This window comes from Hyla sarda, chromosome 3, assembly GCF_029499605.1.
Source record: "Hyla sarda isolate aHylSar1 chromosome 3, aHylSar1.hap1, whole genome shotgun sequence".
In the NCBI taxonomy this organism is placed as follows: domain Eukaryota; kingdom Metazoa; phylum Chordata; class Amphibia; order Anura; family Hylidae; genus Hyla; species Hyla sarda.
The window spans coordinates 357,264,603-357,290,248 of NC_079191.1; the positions used below are offsets into that span (position 1 = coordinate 357,264,603).

A 25,646-nucleotide genomic window follows, 5' to 3' on the forward strand; every position below is an offset into this window, starting at 1 on the left:
CATGCACCCCCTGCCTCCTAGGGCTGATTGGTCCACTGATTGGTGCCTGGTCCTTCCATTATGTTATTTTAGGCAGCTCCCCCTCTTCCCTTCTGGATCTCCAGTGCCCATTGCCTGAGATTAAGCGTACTTTTGTCTGTTTGCCTTGCCCGTGTTCTAGACCCTTCCACTAAGTTTTTTGACTACGTACCTTTGCCGTCTGCCTAGACCTTTTTTCTATGTCTGACTACGCCTTAGCCTCATCCTTCCGTACCTCGCCTCACCCAGCTACCAGTGTGGTCGAGTTGTATCGGGGGTAGCAACCTGGGTGCCGCCTGTTGCAGCAAGCCCATCCTGCCTTGCGGCGGGCTCTGATGAAGACCAGCTGCACCTTAGACTCTGCACCCCGATACGGCCTGTGTCATCAGCCACACAGGTCTGTGGATCCACACCCAGCATCATTACAATATGGTTACCTTAATACCTCCCTAGTCAGGGTTTTGGCCATATTTCTTTTGTCTTGCTTAATAGCTGCAAGAAGTTTTAATATTTGTTTTCCTGTTCTTTTATCTGTGTTTCTCATTTATACATTCAATCAGCTGATCCAATCTGTTTACATTGTTATGACCATTTCTGTACAAAGGCAAGATAACAGAAATACTGTATGCTCGCCTTCTCTTTATCACCTACTGAATGGAAAAATGTGTTTATCTGCCTTGCATCTCGTGGATAATGGGAGAATATTGTTATTGTTGTATATTTGCAATGTGTTATATGATTTCTGTGTTTGTCCCTGGTAAAAGGCCTTAGGTATATTGAATGGTGTTACCTGGATCCTGAGTTTCCTGATTTAAGAAATTGTTGTTAGGGACTTTAAAAAGAACAAAATGAGATGGCAGGGATTGTTGTATGACATATTTCCATGTAAAGCCATAATGGTAAAGACCTAGATTTATGGCAGTTCTCCCTGGCATAGCTCACAGTCACACATTCTGCTTGAGAAAAGGTGACAGACGTTGCTACTTTTCTGAAGTTTTGGTTCTCTGCTCTTTTCCTATGTAAATACTTTTAATTATGTTCCTGATCCTGTTCTCGATTAATGGTTTTTAGAAGCACTAGACATTTTTATGCATGTTCACGTTTTTCCTCGGTGAATGTGGGGCAGTATCACATTGCATGTTTATCCTGAGAACCACAGGGCACTTCTGATTTGTTTTGGTTTTCCCTGAAAAAAAAGTAATTGACAAGTATTTCTCCATTCCCGACACCCAAATTTGTTTTCTTCACTAGGAATTGGTACGTTGTCGGATTTTTGGTGTTTCTAGCATTTTTTTGCAATGGCATGATTTATGGAAACATACAAATCTGCTAAGGGACTTTATGCAATGTCTAAAAATATATAGAGGTTCTACAATATGGCACAGTAAGATACTGTAAGCAAATGTATTGCTTGCAGTGGCTACAGAAGGTGGTGGGTAAGGATTTGCTGGAAAAATAGTTGTAACCACATGGGGTGCAGCGTTTGCTAATGCACAAGGGCCCTGGCACACAGGCTGAGACTAGCTAGCTAGGGAGCCAGTGAATCACTCATTGGACCTTTAACCAAAAGTGGGCCTTCTTTTTTTACTGAAAACTCCCTAAAGGCATGACCAGTAATCTGCCTCCACCTGCCCCCCACCCCTTGCTCTATGGCTGACTCAGGAGGACCCCAAAATATTCCAGCCTTGTGTGGTATTCCCACAATTTGTGCAGACCACAAACTTATGATGGTGTTTTTTCATATAATTCTATATGAAAATTGCCGCAAAACCAAAGCATTTGCACCATAATTGTGTTTAAAGGGGTACTCCGGCCCTAGACATCTTATCCCCTATCCAAAGTTCTCTGGCTAATTCCTCCCTACCACGGGGACAGAAGATCGTGACGTCACGACTCCGCTCTCGTGTGACGTCACGCCCCGCCCCCTCAATGCAAGTCTATGGGAGGGGGCGTGACGGCCGTCACGCCCCCTCCCATAGACTTGCATTGAGGGGGGGGCGTGACGTCACACGGGGCGGAGTCATGACATTACGATCTTCTATCCCCGTGGTTGGGAGGAATAAGCCAGAGAACCTTCAGCGCTTCCGGAGGCAGTTACAGGTGGGTGCAGCTTGCTTTATTGCGGGGGTCCCCAGCGTCAGGCCCCGGCGATCTGACATCTTATCCCCTATCCTTTGGATAGGGGATAAGATATCTAGGGGCAGAGTACCCCTTTAAACAATGTAAAATTTAGTGGCAAAATTTACAGCCCGAAAATGCACTTGTAAAATAAAATATACCACACTATGTGAATATAGCCCATGAACTGTAATAGGTGTTTCTTGAAAGAGCCAAAGTTAAATTGTTGGCCAGTTGACTTGTCATTTCCGTTTTTTCTCTACGCTTGATCTCAAGTGTCAAAAGATATATAATCACTAGAGGTGTTTGCTATGAACTACATGTATCTATCAGATGCTTTTAAAGGAGCCTGGAAATACTTTGGAATAATGTGAAGACCAATCTCATAATAATTGTGCAGGCAGAAGCTTTATTATGAAGCAGTAATAATGGCATATCTCATATAAGTAGACACAGACTGCTATTTAATAGCCTTTGTCTACCGTATATACTCGAGTATAAGCCGACCCGAATATAAGCCGAGGCCTCTAATTTCAACCCAAAAACCCAGAAAAAGTTATTGACTCGACTATAAGCCCAGGGTGGGAAATACATCATCCCCCCCTGTCATCATCCCCCCCTGTCATCATCCAGACCCCCGTCATTAACACCCCCGTCATCATCACCCTGTCATCATCCCCCCATGTCATCATCACCCTGTCACCATCCCCCCCCTTCATCATCACCGCCTGTCAATCCCTTCAGTGGTCTTCAACCTGCGGACCTCCAGATGTTGCAAAACTACAACTCCCAGCATGGCTGTCCGGGCATGCTGGGAGTTGTAGTTTTGAAACATCTGGAGGTTCGCAGGTTGAAGACCACTGCGGCTTTTGTCATCATCCAGACCCCCCTTTAGTTTTCTACTCACCTCCCCTCGGTGGGCAGGAAGGGTGAGCTGGTCCGGGCCATCTATGCTGCAGGGACCGTCCGGTGGGGATGGTTAGTCGTTCCGGGCTGTCCATTTTCACCGTGAGGCCCTCTTCTCCACTCCGGGCCGGCCCCTGGACTAGTGACGTTGCCTTGACGACGATGCACCGGGACGTTCATGTGCAGGGACGTCCCTGTGCGTCGTCGTTAAGGCAAGGTCACTAGTCCGGGGCCGGGCCCGGAGCGGAGAAGAGGGCCTCCCGCTGAAGATGAACAGCCCGGAACGACTAACCATCCCCACCGGACGGTCCCTGCAGCATAGATGGCCCAGAACAGCTCACCCTTCCTGCCCACCGAGAGGAGGTGAGTAGAAAACTAAAGGGGGGTCTGGATGATGCTGAAGGCTGCAGTGCTCTTCAACCTGCGGACCTCCAGATGTGTCAAAACTACAACTCCCAGCATGCCCGGACAGCCGATGGCTGTCCGGGCATGCTGGGAGTTGTAGCTTTGACACATCTGGAGGTCCGCAGGTTGAAGACTACTGAAAGGGATTGACAGGCGGAGAGTTCACTCGAGTATAAGCCGAGGGGGGCGTTTTCAGCCCGAAAAATATACTCGAGTATATACGGTAATCTTCAGAATATCACAGCAAGAATATACTAATAGACATTATTGGGTTATTTATTAACATGTGTGATTTTATTTATTAGTGTGCACTAAGTTCATCTGTTCAGCATTTATCAAATGCCTGCGCCTTTTGATAAATGTCAGTTAATGTTTACGTGCGACTTGAAGCTAATGTGGAGCTTATTTTGCCCAGGATGGCTACCTGTGCATAGTCCTGGCTGGAGGGGCTGTTGTGCCAAACTGTGCAAAAGTCATACATCATAAATCAGTGCGTATACTGTGCACCCAAGAAACCATGCCTACAAGATTAACCAGCTTATAAAGACATATACGCCAGTGAAAGTCCCACCTGTTTGCAAAAATATCGAGGCCAATTTGGGTCTTAAAAATAACCTCCAGCACAGAACCACTTTGTATTTTCTTATTAAAATAAAGCAATATTGTCCAAATACATTTAATTCTTTTGGCAAATAAAGGTGTATATTTAATTAGAAACAGTAAAAGTTAATACAAGATGGTTCTGTGCCTAGTTGTCTGCTCTCCCTGTACACATTTAATAGGAAATTGTTAAAGGGGAACTCCAGTGGAAAACATTATTTTTTTTTTTTTAAATCAACTGGTGCCAGAAAGATAAAAAGATTTGAAATTACTTCTATTAAAAAATCTTAAAGGGGTATTCCAGGCCAAAACTTTTTTTTATATATCAACTGGCTCCGGAAAGTTAAACAGATTTGTAAATGACTTCTATTAAAAAATCTTAATCCTTCCAATAGTAATTAGCTTCTGAAGTTGAGGAGTTGTTTTCTGTCTAACTGCTCTCTGATGACTCACATCCCGGGAGCTGTGCAGTTCCTATGGGGATATTCTCCCATCATGCACAGCTCCCGAGACGTGACATCATCAATGAGCAGTTAGACAGAAAACTTCAGAAGCTAATAACTATTGGAAGGATTAAGATTTTTTAATAGAAGTAATTTACAAATCTTTTTAACTTTCCGGAGCCAGTTGAGATATATATATATATATATATATATATATATATAAAAGGTTTTGCCTGGAATACGCCTTTAATCCTTCCAGTACTTATCAGCTGCTCTATAATACAGAGGAAGTTATTTTCTTTTTGAATTTCTTTTCTGGCTGACCACAGTGCTCTCTGCTGACACCTCTGTTCATGTCAGGAGCTGGCCAGAGCAGGAGAAGTTTGCTATGGGGATTTGCTCCTGCTCTGGACAGTTCCTGACATGAACAGAGGTGGCAGCAGAGAGCACTGTGGTCAGACAGAAAATAAATTCAAAAAGAAAAAAACTTCCTCTGTATTATACAGCAGCTGATAAATACTGGAAGATTTTTAAATAGAAGTAATTTACAAATTTGTTTAACTTTCTGCACCGGTTGATTAAACAAAAAATTCCACAGGTTTCCTATTAAGGTTCTATAGTCAGAACTGGATTATATGGAAGGTAAATAAAAAAAGGCCCTATGCCTCCAATCCAGGGGGTTCTACTACTTCATTAACTGATTCATAGGAGAGATTAAAAGGGTTGTTTGATGCCAGATTGTGGATTATAGGCACAGGCCGGCATAAAAATCAGTCCCCATGCTGGAGGGGCAAATTGTGTTGTAACAACTTCTATCATTGCCAGCAGTAACATTTCAGCTATTTGTGCCACAAGGATCAGATTAGACAGGCTAGCCTTTTCTCCCCACACACATCTTTGGTTCCCATGACCCTATCGCCTTCCTCAGACCACTTTTGGTAACTTCTTATAACTGAATACTGGCCACACTGACCACAATACCTGTTGTTTTGAATATTTTTTGGGCCAGTTGTATAGCCACAAGTCGTTCAGATTCTTAATGTTACTTCCTAGACATTAGCTTCAAAAACTGACCGTTCACTTGCTCCAACCCTTGTAATGAGTATATATATATATATATATATACACACACATTTATTGTTGTCATTTATTTATTCTAATTAATAAACACTTTGTGTTGAGAATCATACAATCTGTAAGTAAGCTGCATTCATTCATGCTATTACCAGCTGTTACACTCCTTTTTCCATATAGGAAACATCAATAGGTAGATGACATGGGAATTCGAGATCACATTTAATGAATCCCAGTTGACCAACTAGTTCCTTCTCTAACTAAAGAGTTGGAGCGAAGGATCTGCCTTAGTTACGGAGACAGCAGTTTGGAAGAGGACGCTAGAAATAACATCTTTATAGGAAATCAGCATTATTAACCCCTTAAGGACCCAGCCCATTTTCACCTTAAAGGGGTACTCCGCCCTTAGACATCTTATCCCGTATCCAAAGGATAGGGGATAAGATGTCAGATCGCCAGGGTCCCGCTGCTGGGGACCCCGGGGATCGCCGCTGCAGCACCCCGCCATCATTACTGCGCAGAGCGAGATCGCTCTGCACGTAATGACGGGCAATACAGGGGCCGGAGCATCATTACGTCACGGCTCCGCCCCCGTCAATACAAGTCTATGGGAGGGGGCGTGGCGGTCGTCACGCCCCCTGCCATAGACTTGCATTAAGGGGACGGGCCGTGATGTCATGAGGGGCGGAGCCATGACGTCACGCTGCTCCGGCCCCTGTATCGCCCGTCATTACGCACAGAGCGAACTCGCTCTGTGCAGTAATGATTGCGGGGTGCCGCAGTGGCAATCCCCCAGGTCCCCAGCAGCGGGATCTAACATCTTATCATAAGATGTCTATGGGCGGAGTTCCCCTTTAAGGACCGGGCATTCATAACTCTGGTTTAAATAATTTTTATTGGATTTTTTTCTTTTACTTTTAATTCTGATTCCGAGATAGTTTTTTCATGACATATTCTACTTTATGTTAGTGGTAAATTTTCGTTGATACTTGCATTATTTTTTTGTGAAAAATTCCAAAATGTTAGGAAAAAATTTAACAAAATTATCAAAATCGAAATTTTTCAGGGACCAGTTCAGTTTTGAAGTGGATTTGAAGGGTCTTCTTATAAAAAAAAAAAATACCCCATAAATGACCCCATTATAAAAACTGCACCCTCAAAGTATTCAAAATGACATTCAAAAAGTTTGTTAACCCTGTAGGTGTTTCACAGGAATAGAAGCAAAGTGAAGGAGAAAATTCACAATCTTCATTTTTTACACTCACATGTTCTTGTAGACCTAGTTTTTGAATTTTTACAAGGGGTAAAAGGAGAGAAATCTTCTTAAAATGTGTAACCCAATTTCTCTCAAGTAAGGAAATACCTCATATGTGTATGTCAAGTGTTCTGTGGGGGCACTACAAGGCTCAAAAGGGAAGGAGCGACAATGGGATTTTGGAGAGTGAGTTTTTCTGAAATGGTTTTTGGGGGGCAGGTAGCATTTAAGAAGCCCCCATGGGACCAGAACAGCAAAAAATAAAATAACCCACATAGCATACTATTTCCGAAACTAAACCCCTCAAGGAACGTACCGTAACAAGGGGTACAGTGAGCCTTAACACCCCACAGGTGTTTGACGACTTTTCATTAAATTTGGATGTGTAAATTATTTAATTTTTTTTTCACTAAAATGCTAGTTTTTACAAGGGGTAATAGGAGAAAATGCCCCCCAAAATTTGTAACCCCATCTCTTCTGAGTATGGAAATACCTCATGTGTGGATGTCAAGTGCACTGTGGGCATACTACAATGCTCAGAAGAGAAGGGGTGACATTTGGCTTTTGGAAAGAAAATTTTGGTTTTTGGGGGGCATGTCGCATTTAGGAAGCCCGTATGGTGCCAGAACAGAAAGAAAGAAAAAAAGACATACTATTTTGGAAACTACACCCCAAAATACATACTTGGAGCATAGGGTCATGACCAATGCTTCACCAAACCCTCACAAGGTTTTTACTCCTGAGATGCTTTCTAAGGTCAGATTGAGGCCAAAAAAGTATGAACAGCATAACAAGTCACAACAGACTTCCATCATAACAGTAGAATAAGAATCAATGTTTGATACAGAGAAAACACTTTGCTCTCTCCTCCACCTTCCTTCATAATATGAAGATCTACCGACCTCTTCAGGTCAGGTCTCAGCTGTATCTAAAGCTATAGCAAGAGACTGCTACAGTCTCCTAGGGATGGATGTACATTAATCCAGCGCGTTTCTTCAGTAAGCAGGTATCCATTGAGATTTCTGTTTTACATCTGAATGTGACACATTGATTTAAAAGTGTATCTGGATCCATAGAACTACATATTGCACATGCTCAGCTCTGGGATCTTTATGTTCTCTTAATCTGTACAGTGTTTTGCATTGTACTTAGTATTGTAACCAAGGATAGTGCAACCATTGTCTGTATACAGTTAGAGAGCTAAGTCTTCTTCTGACCCAGTATACTAATTGCATACTATTGTGTAGTGTCCCCAGGGGCCCTTACATAGCCTGCGGTTAGAATTTGTGTGCTTTTATTATTTTGCGTAAACAAGAAAGAAAGAAAGGTTGCAGCAGCACTCTTGGTCAAAAAATGAAGGCTCTTAGCGCACTTTTTGATCATCCACCACGCAGAGGTGGCCTCATTTCGGATGGGACCCTAACATGTTAAATCAATTCACCTTCTGCTGGGCATATGACCTCTGACTGGGTGACATGCAGGATCCACTATCAAATTGAAATTAAAAACCTCCAATGAGGTGGCCCCATTTTGGATGGGACCCTGCCATGCTTGATTGGTGACATGCAGGATCCACTACCAATTTAAAACCTCCTGTGCACTGTAATAAATGTTTTATTATATAACATGCTTTGAACTTCTTTTTAAAAGGCAAAGCTGAGAAAGAGATAAAACACACACACACTCACTGTAAGAACCTTACCCTAGCCCAGCCTCTCTACAGAGAGGAAGTCAAGACACTGTTCAGGTAAGTCCTAAGTTTAAGAGCAGGAATTATAGAAGTAATAAGAAACTTAGCCTGTAAGGTAAACAAGGATCCCTTAGCTTTATATTAGGATCTAGTAGTCTTCCGGCCAGGCCTAGTTTAATTTGGCTCCCATGTAACAAAATTTACAGATCTGTACCCCACATCTTTGGATTGCAGTACTGATGAGACAAACAAGAGCATCCTGGTGCTTTGCTGCAATTTTTAATAAGCAGACGAGTTTTCCTGCCTCTGCGCTATGATGTACAAAACAGAAACAGCTCCATAACGTAACAGAAGAAATATACACATTGTATAAACCCTGCTTAAGTCAAACTCAAGTCTGCCTGAACCTGTATTGAAAAATCGTGCTTAAATCTTGAAAGTGTTGCCATTGATCTTTAGTAAAGAGAACTGGGAGTCATTGCTGTTGCGAGTTACCCCTTTGTGTCTTGCTCCTATTGACCACTACCACCAAATCCCAAAAGCCAGGACATTGATTCAATCCTTCCCAAGTGCAACACTCTAATTCACTGTGCCAGCCAAATGAGCGTGGAAGTTTTGGTGGAAGCATCCCAGCCAATGTGACTCAGACTGTGCTGCCTGAAGAACCACAACTCTTTAAATTCCCACCAGCTTCTCCATTCATTCCATCTGCCTGCCCATTGGGCTGCTACACAATATAGGGAAATACTTCTCAGCCCTCCCTTCTACTTGCTTTCCATGTTTAGCTGTCTCCTATATGTATGTAAGTCATGTGTTTATGCTCTGTGTCTAATATGCCTACTTAAAGGGGTACTCTGCCCCTAGACATCTTATCTGCTATCCAAAGGATAGGGGATAAGATATCTGATCGTGGGGGTCTTGCTGCTGGGGACCCCCGCGATCTCAGCTGCAGCACCCCAGACATACGATATAGGGGGCGTGGCCGTAACGTCACGAGCCTCCGGCGCCACACCCAAAGCTCTAACCAAACGTCGGGTGCAGGGAAATCACGGGCGTCCCCAGCTGCAGGACCCCGCGATTGGACATCTTATCCCTTATCCAATGTATAGGGGATTAGATGTCTAGGGGCTGAGTACCCCTTTAAAGGCACTTCAACACAAAGGAAGTAATGTCCACATGACAGACCACATGGAATTTAAGAGATTAGATTGCAGTCACTCGCTTTTTAGTTATTTTTCCTTTAATTACAATGGATGGGCAGTTATTGTCATAGGCTTTCATTTAAAACACCTAAAAGGAGATATGTTAAAACTAGTGCAAAAGAAAACAATATATATAAATATATGAGAGGACAATACAGAGACATCTCCCATGATTTATTTATGTTCAAGACTATAACAATAACATGAAGATGGCATATGTGCCTTAAGGCAAAAAAAAAAAAAATTACCAATACAGAAGAGGATTTTTTTTATGTATGAGCAGTGAGACCGTTCTGCCAGAGGAAGCGATCGTGGGGAACTTGATATATATATATATAGAGAGAGAGAGAGAGAGAGAGAGAGAGAGAGAGAGAGAGAGAGAGAGAGAGAGAGAGAGAGAGAGAGATCATTCTGATCTGGATTTTAAGTAGTTCACCATGTGGTGTTCTGATATTCTCATATTATTATTAAAGGCTCTTTTGCACGTCAGCGAGTCATTTTTATAATTCTTCTGTTCTGGTGGGTTACGTTTTCTTTTGTGTTACATTGGAGAAATTGTTAACAAACAGAGAGATGATTGTTTTACCTCCCACACTTTTCATAGGGAACATTTACCCACTGTGATAACAAATTAAACACAGTAATGCCCACTGTTCAGCCTCATTTGTCAGATATTAGGTGAAAAGAATTATTATGTGAGACGTTCTTTCTTTCTTTTTAGGCCTCTTTTCTTGGGGGATTATGCAGAATTGCCAGTTATAGACTTCTATCTTTAGAGTTATTTAGTTGTGAAAAATAAACCTAGGTTCAGTACAATCTTAGAGAAAAAGCACACGGAGACGGCGCTCCAATGGTGAAGATCGTAGGTGACAGGTGAATTGTAGGGAGAATAGGAATATTGCACGACACTGTTTTGCGCTTTGATGAAGGTATGTCGGGAGGCAGCCGGCCATCGGTCCCGCTTTGCTAGCGGTCAGGAACAGGTAGACAGATGTGGAATCTAGGTAGCCTGGCAGGGCTAGCCAGATGTCCGAGGAAAATCCGACTTGTAGCTGGATAGGCGCACACCCGAGGATGGATACGGAGCCGAAATGGTTAATAAAGGCTTTATTTCTGGTGTAGAACAACGCGTTTTGAGGGGGCACCTGAAACGACGAAGAGGGGTGCCCCCTCGAAACGCGTTGTTCTCCACCAGAAATAAAGCCTTTATTAACCATTTCGGTTCCGTGTCCATCCTCGGGTGTGCGCCTATCCAGCTACAAGTCGGATTTTCCTCGGACATCTGGCTAGCCCTGCCAGGCTACCTAGATTCCACATCTGTCTACCAGTACAATCTTATAACCATGCACAGGTAAATTAATGGAGACTACAGACATCTATAATGATCCTTTTAGTCATAGGCCTTTATCTTTGACAAATATGCATCCTCTACATCTAGGTAATGAGGTTTCATCACCATCATAGACAGGGATTCTTTACAGTACGGACAGTGACACTATCAAACTCTCTGCACCAGAATGCTGTGATGGTGGATATTACAGGTTTTGGGTATTAGATTTGTGGCGATGGGACGTTGATCGAAGGATTTATTATGATGGCTGTACTTGGAAGGAATTTTTCCCCTAGTACAGGGCAATGGGTTTTTACCTTCCTCTGGATCAACACAGAAGTTGGAGGTTGTAGGTTTGGCTTGATGGACGGGGTTGTTTTTAGGATTAGAACCATTTACCACAGGTGCTATAGGTGCTGTATGGAATGTTTTATTTGGTCACAGAATAATGAAAAATAATAAAGGAAGATTTTATGTAATAATGATATTGTAACTATGCATTTATCAATTTAAAAAAAGTGCCTATGGGTGGCCATTAGAGATGAGCGAATTTTTGAAAAAATTTTGTTTGATCCGAATTTATTTCCGGCAAATCGCTATTAAAACGGCTATTTCTAGGCAACAGAGAGCCTCAATAGGGGTGTAGAACACTTTGCCTTGCTGTAACACGCATAGGGAGTGTGCTGGGTTAGTGAAATAACACTGATATTCAGTATGGCTTGCAGATTCTTTTGGAAATGTCCTTCATGCCATGAGAATGTGGTGACAAGAGTTACCTTCCATTCTGGACTTCTTATCTGGCTTTTATGGATCAAAATTATTTATTTAAATTCTATAAAATTTTGTTTCAAAATTTACAAGTCACTTTTCATAAATTATAAAAAGTCTTTAAACAAAGTCTGTAAATTACAAGGCAAGCCTTCCCACAATGCACAAGGGGGGAGATTTATCAAAACCTGTGCAGAGAAAAAGTTGCCCAGTTGCCCATAGCAACCCATCAGCTCGCTTCTATCATTTTTAACAAGGCCTCTGCAAACTGAAATAAGAAATCTGATTGGTTGCTATGGGAAACTTTTCCTTTGCACAGGTTTTGATAAATCTCACCCAATGTTTCCAGCCTCACTCAAATGCCTCCAGCCTCACAGGTGCGCAGGCCTGGGCAAAAAAAAATCAAAAAATGTTAGCGCCATATTTCCCACCAGAGTGTCCTGGCACCCTGGTTGGGAATCAATACCTCAGTGTAATGTGTGCTGGACCCCCCTTGCAACAGCGCACCTGATTACAGAACATACAAGTGCAAAAAAAACAAGCTTCAAAAAATATTAAAATCTGTGATAAAAGTGCTATCAAAAAAGAGGTAGTATTATATGTGACAAGGTCATCAAGGGTGGATTTAAAAGGGGGACAGTTTAAGTTGTAGAAATTTCTGCAACAGTCCATACCATAAACCTGAGTGAGGGGAACGCTGAGGATAATGCGCTCCAGTACCCTTAAAACAGTACTTGTCTACAACCCCAGCCGGTGTGTACTTTTGGCTGGCCTTTCACTGGTAAGTTACCTGTATGTACGTCATCTTCAGTGCTCCGACAACTGCTCCTCTGGTCCCAAGACCTACTGCTATGGCCTGTAGACCATACTGCACCTAATGTGGGGGAACTATACTGCACCTAATGTGGGGGAACTATACTGCACCTAATGTGGGGGAACTATACTGCACCTAATGTGGGGGAACTATACTGCACCTAATGTGGGGGAACTATACTGCACCTAATGTGGGGGAACTATACTGCACCTAATGTGGGGGAACTATACTGCACCTAATGTGGGGGAACTATACTGCACCTAATGTGGGGGAACTATACTGCACCTAATGTGGGGGAACTATACTGCACCTAATGTGGGGGAACTATACTGTATCTAATGTGGGAGAACTATACTGCACCTAATGTGGGGGAACTATACTGCACCTAATGTGGGGAACTATACTGCACCTAATGTGGGGAACTATACTGTGCCAAATGTGGGGAACTATACTGCACCTAATGTGGGGGAACTATACTGCACCAAATGGGGGGGAACTATACTGACAACCTAATGTGAGGGAACTATACTGCACCTAATGTGGGGGAACTATACTGCACCTAATGTGGGGGAACTATACTGCACCTAATGTGGGGAACTGTACTGCACCTAATGTGGGGGGAACTGTACTGACAACCTAATGTGAGGGAACTATACTGCACCTAATGTGGGGGAACTATACTGCACATAATGTGGGGGAACTATACTGCCAATCTAATGTGGGGGAACAATACTGACAACCTAATGAGGGGGAACTACAACCTAATGTGGGGAAACTATACTGCCAAGCTAATGTAAGGGAACTATGCTGACAACCTAATGTGCGGGGACCTATACTGCCAAACTAATGTGGGGGAACTACAACCTAATGCGGGGGGACTTACACTGCCAACCTAATGTGGGGGAACTGTGGTGGCATTCTAATGTGGGGGAACTACATCCTAATGTGGGGGAACTATAAACTATCAATAAAAAAAAACAACAAGTTTGGATCATTGAACTCTGTTGTTGTATTCTTTTAAAACAAAAGATGTTAATTAGTTATGGCAGCTGTAGGAGTTATTTTTTCTAAACTTAAACCTCAGTATTCTGTTTTAATTGCTGTGCTGGAACTTTGAGGGAAAAAAAGTTGGCGTGCATTACGGTTTGGGCACTCGGGCTCAAAAAGGTTCGCCATCACTGATCTAGGCCCTTGAGACTTTAACAGGAACCAAATAGTACTTCACTTAGATGTACATATGTGGTATGCACTCATGAGGGGAGGACAATGCGCTCAATTACGCTTAAAAATTTATTTGTGTACAACACTAGCAGTACACACCAGTGCTGCAGCACACAATCGCTGTTAAAGGAGTACTCCGGCGCTCACTTTTTTCCTTTTATCCCGTCTGGGCTGCAAAATAAAAGAAAACACACTTTCTCTTACCTGCATACGCTCCCCCGGTGCTCCGGTACAGGTGTTCGGTCCCTGGGCTGTATTCTTCTTACTTCCTGTTAGCCCGGCACGTCACACGGAGCTTCAGCCTATCACTGGCCGCAGCGATGTCCCGCCTCGGCCGGTGATAGGCTGAAGCTCCATGTGACGTGCCGGGCTAACAGGAAGTAAGAAGAATACAGCCCAGGGACCGAACACCTGTACCGGAGCACCGGGGGAGCGTATGCAGGTAAGAGAAAGTGTGTTTTCTTTTATTTTGCAGCCCGGACGGGATAAAAGGAAAAAAATGTGTGCCGGAGTACTCCTTTAACTACACCCAAAATTGCACTTTCTCTCTCAATCTCACTCCCTTCCCTACCAGTGCTTCTAGGCAGGATTTGTGCTTGAGCTGAATCGCTGCTGTTCTGTGCAACACACTTCAACACACTGCTCTCTGTCCTTCTCTGTAATAGAATGCTGTAGTGACTGGGAGGTGAATCACTGCAGTAAGAATGCTTTTCTGTGCAACACACACTGCTCTCTGTCCCTCTCTGTAATAGAATGCTGTAGTGACTGGGAGGTGAATCACTGCAGTAAGAATGCTTTTCTGTGCAACTCACACTGCTCTCTGTCCCTCTCTGTAATAGAATACTGTAGTGACTGGGAGGTGAATCACTGCAGTAAGAATGCTTTTCTGTGCAACACACACTGCTCTCTGTCCCTCTCTGTAATAGAACGCTGTAGTGACTGGGAGGTGAATCACTGCAGTAAGAATGCTTTTCTGTGCAACACACACTGCTCTCTGTCCCTCTCTGTAATAGAATGCTGTAGTGACTGGGAGGTGAATCACTGCAGTAAGAATGCTTTTCTGTGCAACACACACTGCTCTCTGTCCCTCTCTGTAATAGAATGCTGTAGTGACTGGGAGGTGAATCACTGCAGTAAGAATGCTTTTCTGTGCAACACACACTGCTCTCTGTCCCTCTCTGTAATAGAACGCTGTAGTGACTGGGAGGTGAATCACTGCAGTAAGAATGCTTTTCTGTGCAACACACACTGCTCTCTGTCCCTCTCTGTAATAGAACGCTGTAGTGACTGGGAGGTGAATCACTGCAGTAAGAATGCTTTTCTGTGCAACACACACTGCTCTCTGTCCCACTGTGCAACGGAACACTGATGTGACTAGGAGGTGAATCTCTGCTGGAAAACCGCTTTTCTGGCAAACACACAGCACTGTCTGTCCCTGTCTATCTCTCTGCAAAAGGCTGAAGTGACTGACCGCAATATGGCAGCCGATTATATAGGGCTGTGACATCACAGGGGTGGCTAGCTGCTGATAGGCTGCATGTGATTCAGGGTCATCCCGCCTACCCTTGTTCCCCCTTCCCAGGATTCCTTGCCCCATGTCCTCACATGTGGATCCGCCATTTTAGATGCCCTGGAACCTGGACCTCACTAAATGGAGTTTCATGAAGTGATTCGCATGATCGAATCGCGCCGATATTCACATTGGGTACGAATCAAATTTTTTCCTGAAATTCGTAACAAATTCGAATTCTGTATTTTCTGCTTAGGCAGCACAATTGGTGTTTAGTGTTGCTCGCGAATATTCGCAATGCAAATTTTATTTGCGAATATCGCATATTCACGAATATAGCACTATATATTCATAATTACGAATATTCGTTGTTTTTTTTTTTGTTTTTTTTTTACAGTACACATGATCAGTACAGTACAGTTATCATCATTTATGCTTCCAGCTTGTGTGGTGTAAAGAAGGCTCTAATACTACTGTGTGAGACTGGCGTGCAAATTTTCGCATATGCTTATTTTATATGCTAATTTTCGCATATGCGAATTTTGTCATATGCGAAAATAAAACGTGAATATTATGAATATGCGAATTTTGCGAATATATGACGAATATTCGTCCATATATTCGTGAAATATCGCAAATTCGAATATGGCCTATGCCGCTCAACACTATTGGTGTTATATGTCTAATGGCCCCTGTATTGAATGGGAGTTAATGGTCAGAAAAGTGTCCATAGGACAATATGGCTTCCAGGTAGTGATGGAGTACTGCTGCCTCTGCAGAGACAAGGTTATAACATAATATAAGTTGCAAAGGAGTTAAAAGAAAAACTGTCTGTGTTACCCATACCAACCAACCAATCTGTGTTTACATACACTGCGCAAAAACATAAAGGGAACACTAAGATAACACATCCTAGATCTGAATGAATGATCTAATCGTATGAAATACGTTCGTCTTTACATAGTTGAATGTACTGACAACAAAATCACACAAAAATTATCAATGGAAATCAAATTTATCAACCCATGGAGGTCTGGATATGGAGTCACACTCAAAATCAAAGTGAAAACCACACTACAGGCTGATCCAACTTTATGTAATGTCCTTAAAACAAGTCAAAATGAGTCTCAGTAGTGTGTGTGGCCTCCACATGCCCGTATGACCTCCCTACAACGCCTGGGCATGCTCCTGATGAGGTGGCGGATGGTCTCCTTAGGGCTGTCCTCCCAAACCTTATTGGGGGTGTCTTGCTAATTGCCTATAATTTCCACATGTTGTCTGTTCCATTTGCACAACAGCATGTGAAATTGATTGTCAATCAGTGTTCTTCCTGAGTGGACAGTGGGATTTCACAGAAGTGTCATTGACTTGGAGTTACATTGTGTTGTTTAAGTGTTCCCTTTATATTTTGGAGCAGTGTAGTCCTCCAGCAGTACATGCTGCCCATCAAAAAATTTTGCCGATATATACTGTGACGTGTTCCTGGCAGGTCCATGGACTGAGTGTAGTCTAATAAAGCATTGGGGTATCGATGTTATAAGTACATTATCATGATTAGCAGCAGCTGTAACTCATTACTTTATATAAAGGCAATATCCTAGGAGCTCTTTGTATATTTTTATACCAAACAAATTGTGTCTGCTCCAAATTTGTTGGCACATTGCGGCAATATATACCTACAAATCTGACAAACCCAGAACAAGGGCGTGGTTTCACAACCTGGCCTATTTACTATTCATTTCTTGTGAATAAAAATTCCACCAAGAAATAGCTGGTCAGAAAACTTTCCAAATTTGTAAATCTGTGACTCCCCATTGTAAATGGAGTGGAATCCTGCAAGTCAACATTTTACATTACATTTGTGTGTGTGTATATATATATATATATATATATATATATATATATACACAGTACAGACCAAAAGTTTGGACGCACCTTCTCATTCAGAGTTTTCTTTATTTTCATGACTATGAAAATTATACATTCACACTGAAGGCATCAAAACTATGAATTAACACATGTGGAATTATATACATAACAAAAAAGTGTGAAAATATGTTATATTCTAGGTTCTAGCCACCTTTTGCTTTGATTACTGCTTTGTACACTCTTGGCATTCTGTTGATGAGCTTCAAGAGGTAATCACCTGAAATGGTCTTCCAACAGTCTTGAAGCAGTTCCCAGAGATGCTTAGCACTTGTTGGCCCTTTTTGCCTTCACTCTGCGGTCCAGCTCACCACAAACCATCTCGATTGGGTTCAGGTCCAGTGACTGTGGAGGCCAGGTCATCTGGCGCAGCACCTCATCACTCTCCTTCTTGGTCAAATAGCCCTTACACAGCCTGGAGGTGTTTGGGGTCATTGTCCTGTTGAAAAATAAATGATGGTCCAACTAAACGCAAGCCGGATGGAATAGCATGCCGCTGCAAGATGCTGTGGTAGCCATGCTGGTTCAGTATGCCTTCAATTTTGAATAAATCCACAACAGTGTCACCAGCAAAGCACCCCCACACCATCACACCTCCTCCTCCATGCTTCACGGTGGGAACCAGGCATGTATAGTCCATCCGTTCACCTTTTCTGCATATCACAAAGACACGGTGGTTAGAACCAAAGATCTCAAATTTGGACTCATCAGACCAAAGCACAGATTTCTACTGGTCTAATGTCCATTCCTTGTGTTCTTTAGCCCAAAAAAGTCTCTTCTGCTTTTTGCCTGTCCTTAGCAGTGGTTTCCTAGCAGATATTCTGCCATGAAGGCCTGATTCACACAGTCTCCTCTTAACAGATGTTCTAGAAATGTGTCTGCTGCTAGGACTCTGTGTGGCATTGACCTGGCCTCTTATCTGAGCTGCTGTTAACCTGCGATTTCTGAGATTGCTGGTGACTCGGATGAACTTATCCTCCGCAGCAGAGGTGATTCTTGGTCTTCCTTTCCTGGGGCGGTCCGCATGTGAGCCAGTTTCTTTGTAGGTCTTGATGGTTTTTGTGACTGCACTTGGGGACACTTTCCACCTAGAATATGACATTTTCAGTTGTTTCACACCTTTTTGTTATGTCTATAATTCCACATGTTAATTCATAGTTTTGATGCCTTCAGTGTGAATATACAATTTTCATAGTCATGAAAATAAAGAAAACTCTGAATGAGAAGGTGTGTCCAAACTTTTGGTCTGTACTGTATATATATACTTTTCAGTACTTTCCCCTCGTGACCATGACGTCACGAGCCTCCGCATCACCAGTCATCCGGCACAGAGTGAAGATCGCTCCGTTCACCGGATGTCTGGGCTGCCGCAGTCGAGATCGCGGGGGTTCCCAGCGGCAGGACCCCCATGATTAGACATCTTATCCTTTGGATAGGGGATAAGATGTCTTGGGGCGGAGTACCCCTTTAAAGCAACAACTGGCTGCAGCCTTTTTGCCCTAAAATGCAGTATATAATGTCCTAAAAATCGCTGCAAAACACTATATGTGACTTCAGCCTTAGGCATTAGATTCATTGTCTGTTGAACAATCATTTCTTCTGATGCCACCACATACACGTGCATGTTCAGCTGACATTGACGTACATGGCCATCTTTAGAGTAGTTTGCTATAATGTGTGGAATCAAAGATCTGACATGGTAAGGGGGAAAAAAGCATAAATATTCCTTTTTTTTTTGTTGTTGTTTGTTTTTTTTGTTGCTAACAGAACAATAAATGATGCCTTTATATGAAAATATATTCTACATTTACTACTACCTATACAAATATGTTGCATTTCTTATCTTGCACAGATTTTGTACATAGTTATATCATGCGTTATTATCCATTCTAATCCATGTATGCGTTGATTTGCATTCTGGGAATTGCAGTAATTACATCAGACACTGTATAGTAATCTGAGAAGGAGAAGCCAAATGCCCCACATATAGAAGCTGAGCTAAGCTGGATGGGGGTTGGCTGTTTCCAGTAATGCAGTCCTAGTATGTTGTGTATCACGATCTCTGCACAATAAATAATGGCATGTATCTACAAAGTTACTCAGCTGTCTGTTTTTTCTTTTTCAGGTTGTTGTCCTCTCATCTTGGTGTTTGTTACGAGATGCTACCTATTACACCTTGTCTGTTATTGCACTAATTATAGTAAGTACATTTATTACTTTAAAATATAACAATAAATATGTTCTCATTATCAATGTGTAACACACTTTGCAGAAGTCTGTTTAAGTAAGTTTGTTAAAGAGTACCTGTCACCAAATAAAACTTTTAATATAGTGTTCCTTGTGTAATTAGCAGACACTTTCCCATTCATTTGCTTTTAAAATTATCAACATAAATATGTTTAAAATATAATATAAAAACGGCCACTAGGTGGCTCTATTCTGTTCCCTGCCACAATTAATACAGTGAGCTTGGTCTCCTCCTGGCCCGGCAGGAGTCCAAACTCAGGAAGTGCTTCTGGCTGCACTGAGCTTGATTGACAGCTGCACACAAAGTGAAAGCTCCACAGATTCTCACTGAAAGCTGCACAGACTGAAACCTGCAGGAGAGCCTCACTGATAGCAACACAGACTGAAACATGCACCAAGCATGAGGTCTTCTATTCATCACAACACTGCAACCATGTGAGGGTGGAAGTGTTCCCCCAGCAGGCTTCAGTGATGTCATGCCTGCTGGGAAACACCCACTTTCTCCTGCTGGAAGAAAGGTATGATACATAGCTTTTTAAAGCTCTGAATTTTTTTTAAGGGCTGAAGGGCAGTTAGGTAGTTAGGGAACATAGCCTGAGTTAGTTTAGAACAGTTTATTTGGTGACAGGTACTTTTTTAATTTAGTAGGGATCATGGACCATAAGTGATAGGTGCTTGCTTATATATAGATAGGTATGAGCACCTACCAAGTGTTTCTTTTTAAGGAACTGTCCCTATTTTTTACCTCTATACCTCTGATAAATTGCTTTGTGTTGATAAATCAAAAGGAATCTGTCACATTGACAATACAGTACAGTCTACAGGCATCATGTTATAAGGCAGGAGGAGCTGAGCAGATTGATATATAGTTGTCTGCTCATTCTGGGCTATGTAAGTCATAGTCAAGTGGGCAGTCCTACTTAGTGATTGACAGCTCTCTGTCTATGTACACTTATATGCACATAACTGTCAATCACTAAGTAGGATCTCCCACTTGACTACTTAGCCCAGAATGAGCAGAGATTTCCATGAATGAAAGACAAGTTATCCTGGAACTTTTCTCATAAAACTGAAAATGATTCCGCCCAGCTCCTTCTGCTCCATAACACGATGCCTGCAGATTAGACTACATTTTAATATGACAGGCTCCCTTTACCTATATCTTTCACAAAGTGTCTGGTTCCAAGAGTTGTAGCTACAGGAGCCACAGAGGTTTTTGTTGAATAGGAAGACAATAGTATAATGAATGTCACATTGTAGGCAGGGGGCCAATTACCCTTTTTTGCATATTATTTTATGATTTTGTGCAATTTGGACCTTAAAAATAAAGATTTAATAAAGTTTAAAATATTTTATCATTTCATTGTACATGAAAGAATGGATTATTAATGCAATGAATAACAGTCCCCCTTATGAATATCCAAAATGTTGCTAGGAGGTGCGTACAATCCTTTTGAAAACTCTTCAGACCCTTTCACTTTTTTCACATTTTGTTATGTTGCGGCCTTAGGCTAAATAACAAAAATCAAAAAGATCTAGCCCCCCCCCATCAACCTAGAATGAGAATGTGAAAGCAGAATTTTAGAAATGTTTGCAAATTTATTAAAAAGGAAAAACTGGACATAAGTATTCAGACCCTTTGCTATGATACTTTAAATTGGGCTCTGGCTCCTCTTGATCATCTCTGAGATGTTTCTTACCCTTGATTAGAGTCACCTGTGGTAAATTTAGTAGATTGGACAAGATTTGGGGAGACACATCCCTGTCTATTTAAGACATCACAGCTCACAATATATATCAGAGCAAAAACCAAGCCATGTGGGGGAACGAACTGCCTGTAGAGCTCAAAGACAGCATTGTGTGGATGCACAGATCTGAAGAAGGGTAGAAAAAACCTCCTTAGTATAAGAAAAATGAAAATCCCATCACTTTGAGAAACAATACTCTTTGATGAAAGCAAGATTGACTGTTCATTACCTGCCTAATACCATCCTTCAAGGGTAAGCATGGTGGCGGCAGCATAATGCTGTTGGGGGGGGGGGGGGGGTTCAGTGAATGGGTCATGTACAGAGATATTATTGATAATTTTCTGATCCAGAGTGCTCTTCACCTTAGACTGGGCAGAAGGTTCACCTAAGCACACAGCCAAGACAACACAGGAGTGGCTTAATGACAACTCTGTGAATGTCCTTGAGTGGCCGAGCCAAACATCTCTGAGTTGCGGCCACTTGTGGGTTGCAGTGCGACTCAATTTACTTACTTACATATGAGCGACACATATGATACACAGTATGACACAGGTAGGTAGCCAGGTAAGTAGCTTGCTAGGTAGGTTGTTAGCTAATTAGGTAGACATCTACATAGATAGCCAGGTAGCTAGGTAGATATGTAGGTAGGTAACACTTTTATCCCCTGCCCACAATGCTGAGGCCTGGCTGCCCCATGTGCAGATCGCGATGATGACTTCTTCCAGCCAATACTCAACTCTTTGGCATCTGCAGGAAAAACACGTTGAACTATTCAGTTCTCTCTACACATGATGAAGTATTTAGTGCCCCCTACACAATCTCCCTATTGATAGGACCTGAACTGTTATATTGCCCCCTTTGGTGTCCGCACAGTAAAAGTAAGTAGGTGGGTGGGTGGGCAGGTAGCCAGGTAGGTTGCTATGTAGTTAGGTAGCCAGGTAGGTAGGTTAGGTAGCTAGTTAGGTAGCTAGCTAGCTACGTAGGTAGACAGCCAGGTAAGTTATTACCTAGCTTGGTAAGTAGCTAGGTAGATAGCTAGATACAGAGTTGGGTGGATAAATAACCAGCTAGCTAGCTAGGTAGGTCAGATAGGTAGGTTGGTAGCTAGACAGCCAGGTGGTGGGTAGGTAGACAGCCAGATAGGTAGACAGCCAGATAGTAGGGTGGGTTGGTAGGTGGGTAGACAGCCAGTTAGATAGGTAGACAGCCAGATGAGTAAGTAGGTACACAGCCAGTTAGGTAGATAGGTAGGGAGCCAAGTGAGTAGGTAGTCAGCTAGATGGGGGGATGAGCATGTAGGTAGACAATTAGCTAGGTAGATAGGCAGCCAGGTGGGTAGGTAAATAGACAGCCAGGTAGTTAGGTAAGTAGGCAGCAAAGTGGGTAGGTAAATAGACAGACAGTTAGTTAGGTAGATAGGTAGTGAAGGAACCAGGTGAGTAGGTAAATAGACAGCCAGTTAGTTAGGTAGTTAGCCAGGGAGCCAGATAAGTAGGCCACCAGGTGGGTAGGTAAATAGACAGCCTGTTAGTTAGGGAGATAGGGAGGAAGCCAGGTAAGTGGGCAGGTAGGCAGATAGGTGGGTAGGTAAATAGACAGCCAGTTAGTTAAGTAGATAGGCAGGTAGGGAGCCAGGTGAGTAGGCAGGTGGACATCCAGGTGGGTAGGTAGACAGGTAAAGAGGGAGCCAGGTGAGTAGGCAAATAGGGAGCCAGGTGGGTAGGTAGATAGGTAGGAAAGGAGCCAGGATAATTAGCAGGTAGACAGCCAGGTGGGTAGGTAGGGAGGGAGCCAGGTGAGTAGGCAGGTAGGAAGTCAGGTAAGTAGGTATATAGGTAGGGAGGAAGCCAGGTGAATAGGCAGGTAGACAGGCACTACGTAGGTAGGTAGCCAGGTCCCCTTTAAGCAGCCCCCACTTTATGCCTAGCATATTAAAAATAACACAAATAGATACCTAGTCCCACGCAGTTCAGCATGGCCGTGTCCTTGCTTCTTTTCCAGACCACGTCCTCTCTCCTCATCGGTGCCTGCGTCAGGGCCTATTTTAATCCAGCCCTGCCACCAACAATCCCCATCCAAGCTAACAGAGCCTGAGAGGATCTGCAGAGAAAAATGACAGAAAATCCCCAAATCCAAGTGTGTAAAAACCTTGTGGCATCATCCCCAAGAAGACTGGAGGCTGTAATGGCTGCCAAAGGTGCTTCAACTAAGTGCTGAGTAAAGGGTCTGAATACTGCAAAGCAATATATAAGTTTTTCCTTTTTCAATAAATAAGCAAATATTAAAGGGGTATTCCAGGCAAATCCTTTTTTTTATATATATATAGATCAACTGGCTCCGGAAAGTTAAACAGATTTGTAAATTACTTCTATTAAAAAATCTTAATCCTTCCAATAGTTATTAGCTTCTGAAGTTTTCTGTCTAACTGCTCAATGATGATGTCACGTCCCGGGAGCTGTGCATGATGGGAAAATATCCCCATAGGAGCTGCACAGCTCCCGGGACGTGAGTCATCAGAGAGCAGTTAGACAGAAAACAACAACTCAACTTCAGAAGCTAATAATTATTGGAAGGATTAATATTTATTAATAGAAGTAATTTACAAATCTGTTTAACTTTCCGGAGCCAGTTGATATATAAAAAAAGTTTTGGCCTGGAATACCCCTTTAAGAACATTGTGTTCACACTTTGTCAGAATGATGGGGGACTAAGTGCATAATGATGGGAGAGAGGGATCTTGACATTTTTTTTTATTTTAGCACAAGGTTGCAACATAATTAAAGGTGAAAAATGTGAAAAGGTGTGAAGACTTTTTGAATATATACCAAACAGGCACTGTAGGCACAGCATTGGGGGGTTCCATTCCTATTGGGCAATGGATCGCATGGACCTGTTCATAACTCCCCTTTTCAGAGGAGCCCCATTGAGGAGGTGAGGGCCATAGAAATAAGTTGTAGAAAAGGTGTACTCTGGGTGACCAAACCAGACGCCTTAGTGGGGCCCCTTAAATAAAGTTCTGTGGGAAAGGTTTTTATTTCATTTATTAAATACCTACCTCCCTGTATACATGTTTATACAGAGTAAGACTGCCCAGAGGGTTCAGCTTATGTAGGTTGGCTTTAAGATGACAAATCCACTGACCGCTGGGATTTCAGTTTAAATCTACTCGAAAAAATGAAGTTAGACCAGAGTTAAAAGACAAAAGTAGCAGAGACATCACTTCATGTGTAGGATTATTCCACAAAAATGGGTTTTGTTACATTGTATTTCTATATTTCGGCTGCATTCAGTTGTTACATTTTATAATTGGAAATTTCCAAATATCTCTTTATAAATAATTCATTTTTGCTTTGGGCTTTCTTTCGAGCACCTGTTCTGGTTTGTGTTTCCATTTGAAGGTATTTATCAGCTGTCTCCAAAAGTATTTATCGGCTGTTCATTATTTACAATGGAATCTCGTTTCATTTCTCTTGTATGCTACATGCAAATCGCCATGAATACTCATGAGCCTTCTTTATTCTCATTCTGGGACTGTAATACAGGTCCTTGGTAAATTTAAAGGAGAGAATGGCATATCCGTAGGTATCACTGCCTTGCCATGGGGAGCTCTGCAGTTCATGTACCTTCACACTACACTCTTATCACAATTTGGCCCCATTACCATATTGTCATATCTTAAGTATATGTCATTATTCTTGAAAGAAATGGAGGCCGATTAAAAAGACATAGGGAACCCAAGATGAGAACAAGTTATTTATTCTAACTGCCTGGTGGTTTATATTTTTGACAAACAAGGCCAAACACCAGAATATAAGCATGTAGTGTATAGTCAGCGACTATAACATTGATGGCCCTCATAGCGCTGTCACTAAATATTGCCAGGTTCCTCTCTGTGTACCACTTATTTGTCATTGCCTGGGCTTTTAATTCCTCATTCCCTCCTCTTCCTGCTTCCTCTGCTGCTACAGTTTCTTGTCTGTGCTCTCTCTGCTACTTAAAAGGGCACTCTGATTAAAACTAATTTTTGATATTGCACTCTTTATGGTAAATAAAAAATATTTTTAATGTACTTTGTTAAAAAAAAAAAATGAAGTTTTCCATGTTTTATTTGTGTTTAAAAAAGCTGCCACTGGGTGTCTCCCTACTTGTCCAGAGCACATCCCCCCCCCCCTCTTTTGCACAGACTTTGTACTCCTGCTGGCCTGGAAGTCCAAAATTAGGAAATGCAGTCTGAAGTACTGAGGTGGGTGTGTGCAGCCTTATCCAATCATAGCTCATTTCACACTGAACTGCTCTGGGCTGTGTGTAGCAGAGTGAGGGAGGAAGTTCTCCCCTGTATGACTTCAGATGATTTCACGCCTGCTGGGGAAC

The 25,646-nt window shown here is 42.4% G+C and overlaps 1 protein-coding gene across 1 annotated transcript in view; it reads left to right on the forward strand.

Moving 5' to 3' along the window:
• Positions 1-25,646, forward strand: part of SLC24A3 (solute carrier family 24 member 3) — a 380,969-nt gene that overhangs the window by 281,517 nt on the left and 73,806 nt on the right. Inside the window, exon 7 of the mRNA XM_056567630.1 lies at positions 19,406-19,480. Within this exon, the coding sequence (XP_056423605.1) occupies positions 19,406-19,480 (75 nt within the window). The remainder of the gene's footprint in view (positions 1-19,405; positions 19,481-25,646) is intronic.